Source organism: Quercus lobata, chromosome 5, assembly GCF_001633185.2.
Source record: "Quercus lobata isolate SW786 chromosome 5, ValleyOak3.0 Primary Assembly, whole genome shotgun sequence".
NCBI lineage: Eukaryota > Viridiplantae > Streptophyta > Magnoliopsida > Fagales > Fagaceae > Quercus > Quercus lobata.
The window spans coordinates 14723772-14728611 of NC_044908.1; the positions used below are offsets into that span (position 1 = coordinate 14723772).

The following is a 4840-nucleotide window of genomic DNA, read 5'->3' on the forward strand; positions in this document are numbered from 1 at the left end:
CAAATAGGCTAATAATTACCACAGATCGCATGTAAATACAAAGAAAATCAATCTCAAAAGAGTAATGCAATGCATCAGAAATTCTGATCCTTACTAATATGGCTCATTAGATTTATTTTCATTTTAGCAAGATTGGTCATGACAAACAATAGGGTTACCCTCCTAACAGTGATAAGAAGGATTGTATGCACTCTCAATAAACTAGAGAAGATAGAGAAGAAAAGAAAACATACATCATCATCATATATATTAATAAGCTCAATGTATGTAAAATGATTTAAAAACCAAAAAATACATGAATAGTGAGATAAACCTATACTATACATCAAAATCCTCACTACATCCCTCAAAACTACCTAACTCTCCCCCTGTCAACTAGGTCTAACTACTCTCAAGACTACTTCCCCTTTTTGTCACAATGGACAAAGGGTTAATCATGGTGAGGTAGTCATCTCATCATTGTTGGAAGAGCTAGAAGCATCATCATTATCATCACCACTAGCTGAAGGAGCATCCAATGACTCATGCTCTGGAGAATGTGCAAACCCACCAATTCGAGACTAAGGGCTAGCTATGCGTCCAATCCTAGTGTTCATTTGACTCATATTATCAAAAAGAAGGTCAAGACGATCACCATGAGCAGCCTGAGTATCTCGAATTTCTCCAAGATCATCACGAATGAGCTGGAGCTGATCAAGGATGGTAGCTAAGGTAGCCTCAACTCCAGAAGAGGAAGAAGAAGATGGAGCAGATGAAGAGGGACGGCGAGCATAGGCAGCATCCTCTGTGGCACGTAACTCTTTCTCCTCCCGTTGAGCAGGCGTAGCATCATCTTGAGGTCGCTTGGACTTAGCGACCATCTGTAAAGAACTCCTAGCCATAGATTCCTTTCCAATAGCACCCATAAGAATGAAGTGTGAAGAGGAAGGAATAGAAACATTTTCCTGCTGCTCCTTGCTACTTCCAGTTACCTGTGTTAACTGAATGTATATTTTTGGGACATTAGTTTGCATAATCAATTCTCATTGTTTTGTGGGAATTGGGAACACTACGCAAATCTTATATCTTTCTTTCTTTCTTTTTATTTCAAAAAGGTATGTGTTTTCTCAGCCTTAATTAAACCCAATCTCAGCTGCTTTGCTATCTCTAGTTCTTAATTTATTAGTCATATCCAATTTTTCCATTCCAAAATTTAAAGAAAAAAATATTAAATTTTGTTACATTGTTGTGCAACTGCAGAGTTTATTCGCAATTAAATTGCTGCTGTGATAATCTGTTTCAGGAAGTGCTTGTTTATAATGTCTGTTGTATGTCATATGTATTAGATTGCTCCATTTATTACTCTCTCAAAGTAAAGATCCTTAATTACTACTATTCTTGTAAACTTGATCAACATTTTTATGACTTTTCTGCCTCTGAAATACCCATTTTTTTAACACTATCTTACAGTTTTTTTTCACCTTTTAAAACTCTAGCGACTACATATCTTAAGTCTTTTGCATCCAATTCAAGTATATTTCTCCAATTTCTGCCATCTTATGTTAATATTTAACATGTTACATGCTCTTATTTTCCCACTTTTAGTTCCTGCCCCTTCTCAATTTTTTCAGATGAATTTATGCGTGTGTAGCTTTAGACAAGTGTAACTACCATAAAAAAGAAACTGAACAATAACCAGTATAAAAGACTTTTAATTCCTTTGGCTTTCTTTTATCCTTTTTCTTCTTTTTTACCTTCAATTTTCTCGGTCCTTGTCTTGCATCACCACCTTCTTTGTTAGTGTTCTTCTTGTCATCAGGATCAAGTTCTGATAACGAAGCTTCTCTTGCAGCCTTAGACTTCTCTTCTGCATCTTCATTGGCCAGTTCTTCCAGGCGAGCCTATAAAAGGGGAATAGTATACCGAAACATCAAATCATAGACGGGTATGAAGGTAACTATATGAAAAACCTTTTTTTTTTTAAAACAGCAGAGAGAAACTAACACAAACCTGCATGAATGACTTCAGAAGGGGCACCATAATCAATCGGTGATCATCAGCAGCTATCGTAACAATTTTCTCCCGTGTCTGCTCCATAGCAATAGTAGTTGTCCTCATTATAGCATCAAATTTGTAAAGCTGCAACAACAAACATACCAAGATTCAATCATCCTTTGGAATATAGCAGTTCATCAAGCAACGGCTTAAATGTCACACACCACAATACACATAGAGACATTGAGTTTCACATTAAACAACTTACAGTTTGACATGTTCATAATTTGGCTATAACATACCTTTATAACTATCTCATAAATCAGCTTCTTGATCCCTGATTTTATTTTATTGTCCTCATGATTTCCTCTCAAAATAATCCATATGACAGCCAACTCGAAAATATCACCATTTGTCCTCTCAATCTGTCTCTGCCGCTCTAACAAGAGATACTCATAACTCACTGGTTTGTACCCAGAATCTTCTCTTCTCTTATCTTCTTCAACACATATACTGTCCAGATTCTCACATACATTAAGGTCTCTCAAATACTGTACTTTTATCTCACAAATGTTCTGTATACGTTCCAATTCAGCCTCATAAATCTTGAAAAACTCTTTCCCCTGACTAATACTAGTTTCTCTCAAACTTGTCCACTGCTTTAATTGCTCCCCAATATTAGTACTTCCCTCTAATAACCAATCTACAAAAGCGTCTTTACATTCATTATCGTTTAATTCGATTTCCTCATCAGCATTAGAAGTAACAGCAGCTCCATCATTCGTCACAACAAGTTCTCCACGCAACATTCTCTTGTCGAAAACTACACAAGAGAAGTCCTCATTAAAAACAATCTTCTCAAGATTAGCATCACAAGGCTCACCTCTAACCACATCCTTATCAACAACACTCTTGTAGATCCTCCGTAACCCGCAAGTATTAACGAGTTCATCCAAGAACTCGAACACAAAGCTAAGCTCTGAGGTGTCAAGGAGGCACACCGAGAGCAGCGTCTGGTCCATGCGATGTTCCTTAAGCAGCTGTTCCGGAATTTTCTTCTCCAGCATTTGCATAATCAAGTACATAAACGCCTGAAAATGATTCCAAGCAAAACATCTAATCTTCAAGAACACATGTAACCTTGCTTGAATTTTATCAATGACCGCACCACGCCTGCTATTTTTGCAAAAAGGCCACTCTTTCTGGTTCACGAAAAATTTAGACTCGTGTAGGCCCTCATCTCCATGCTTATTTCTTGACAAATATTCCATCATTTTCTTCGCGGCAACCACGTCCACGGGTTTCCATACTCTTGATTCGAAGGTCTCGACCAAATCAATTACAATTTCAGGCTCGACCAATATTCGTAACTCATTGGATAAAGTCCTTAAATGCACACGCTTCATGTGCTCTGCGAACCCTTCCATGTCGAGAATCCTCTCTCCGCAACAACAACACGTCGAAAACTTCCAATTCTGTGAGACCTTCACATACTCCACGGCCTGCATCACCTCCTCCGCCACAGCCACAGCCGCCGGTGATTCATTCTTCGCGAAATGCAGTTTCAGGTCTTCGATCCGAATCCTCAACAAATCCTTCTTTAGCTCCGTACTCATCGTGTTGTTCCAATAGGCCTTGACTCGTGTCTCCACCGTGTCTTTCTTGGGGTTCTTGAGCTTTCTTTCGAAGATCTTTCTCGCCATAATAGCACTCTTTTCGATCTCGTCCTTTCTGTCTTGCACTTCTTGAATCTCATTCTTTATATTTTTCATGTATGTAGCGTCTATGATAGACTTGCTAATTAGTTTGAAGGCTCCGAGTATAGTTCTGAGTTCTTGAATTTGAGACTCTCTGGCCAGCTCTTCACATTTGAAGATGGTACCTTCCATGAGGATGGGGTCTTCCATGGCTAAAGCGGCATCACATGCTTCGATCACGGGTTCAAACCCGGCATTGGCGCTGTCGTAATCAGCTAAGTCGAAGAGTGCATTGACATGGTATGACCGGAAGTAGAGGGAGTCGGGGCATAACTCCACGGCTCGCTTGGATGATTCGACAGAAATCTTGACATGTTCGAGCGTTTCGGCGAGGCTGAGGTGAGCGTCGGAAGAGTTGTTTCTGACTGAAAGGACGATTTTCATGTGACAGAAGCCGCGGAAGCCGTGAGCGACGGCGGAGTTTGGGTGGTGGAGAAGGATGGCCTCGGCAAGATTCAAGGCTTCACTGTGGTTCCCTTTTTGGAATTCATTCGTGGCGTGGATTACTTCATCGTCGATGGTATTTGGAGGTTGAGGTTGAGAGGGAGAAGCTTGGGTTGCATTGTGTTTCTTGCTGCTCATTTTTGGAGGGAAATGGAGAATGGAGAAACAGTGGTTTGAATGGAAATATTGCTTTTGTGAAAGAAAGCTGAAATTGGTGGACCCAATGTATATATATGAAAGAAAAACAGAGGCCTGAAAAGCCCAATTGGGAAAAAAAACTAGGGATTAAGTGATTAACCAATCAAAAAATAAAAAATAAAAAGAACGCACCAATCAACCAAAAAAAAAAAAAAAAATCCATTATTTATTTGGTTTAAACTTTTTAACTCTTTAGAAGGAGATATTAGGCAAAAAACATGATCCCTATATTATGATTTAATTTTTCGTTTTGATCTTCAAGTATTCACGGCTTTTGTTTTAGTTTTTATATACTTAAAACTTTTGTCATTTTGATCTTTATCGTCATGTTACATATGAAAAACTTTTATGTGGCTAATAGACTAATAGATTGCACGGCTAGTATAAATTTAAAAAACAAATTTTTTCGCAAGTGAGATGAAGATGTAAAGTATAAACAAAAATGAAAACAAATTTAAAAATATAAA

General features: G+C 38.3%; 1 protein-coding gene across 1 annotated transcript; it reads right to left on the reverse strand.

Annotated features, from left to right (window-relative positions):
* Window positions 1-253: 253 nt before the first annotated feature.
* On the reverse strand, window positions 254-4354 carry LOC115992747. Its single transcript, XM_031116969.1, has 4 exons — window positions 2277-4354; window positions 1990-2118; window positions 1734-1880; window positions 254-980 (listed from the first exon to the last, which is right to left on the reverse strand). The coding sequence occupies exons 1-4, from the start codon at window positions 4311-4313 to the stop codon at window positions 561-563; spliced, it is 2733 nt and encodes a 910-aa protein (XP_030972829.1). The 5' UTR covers window positions 4314-4354; the 3' UTR covers window positions 254-560.
* Window positions 4355-4840: the final 486 nt, after the last annotated feature.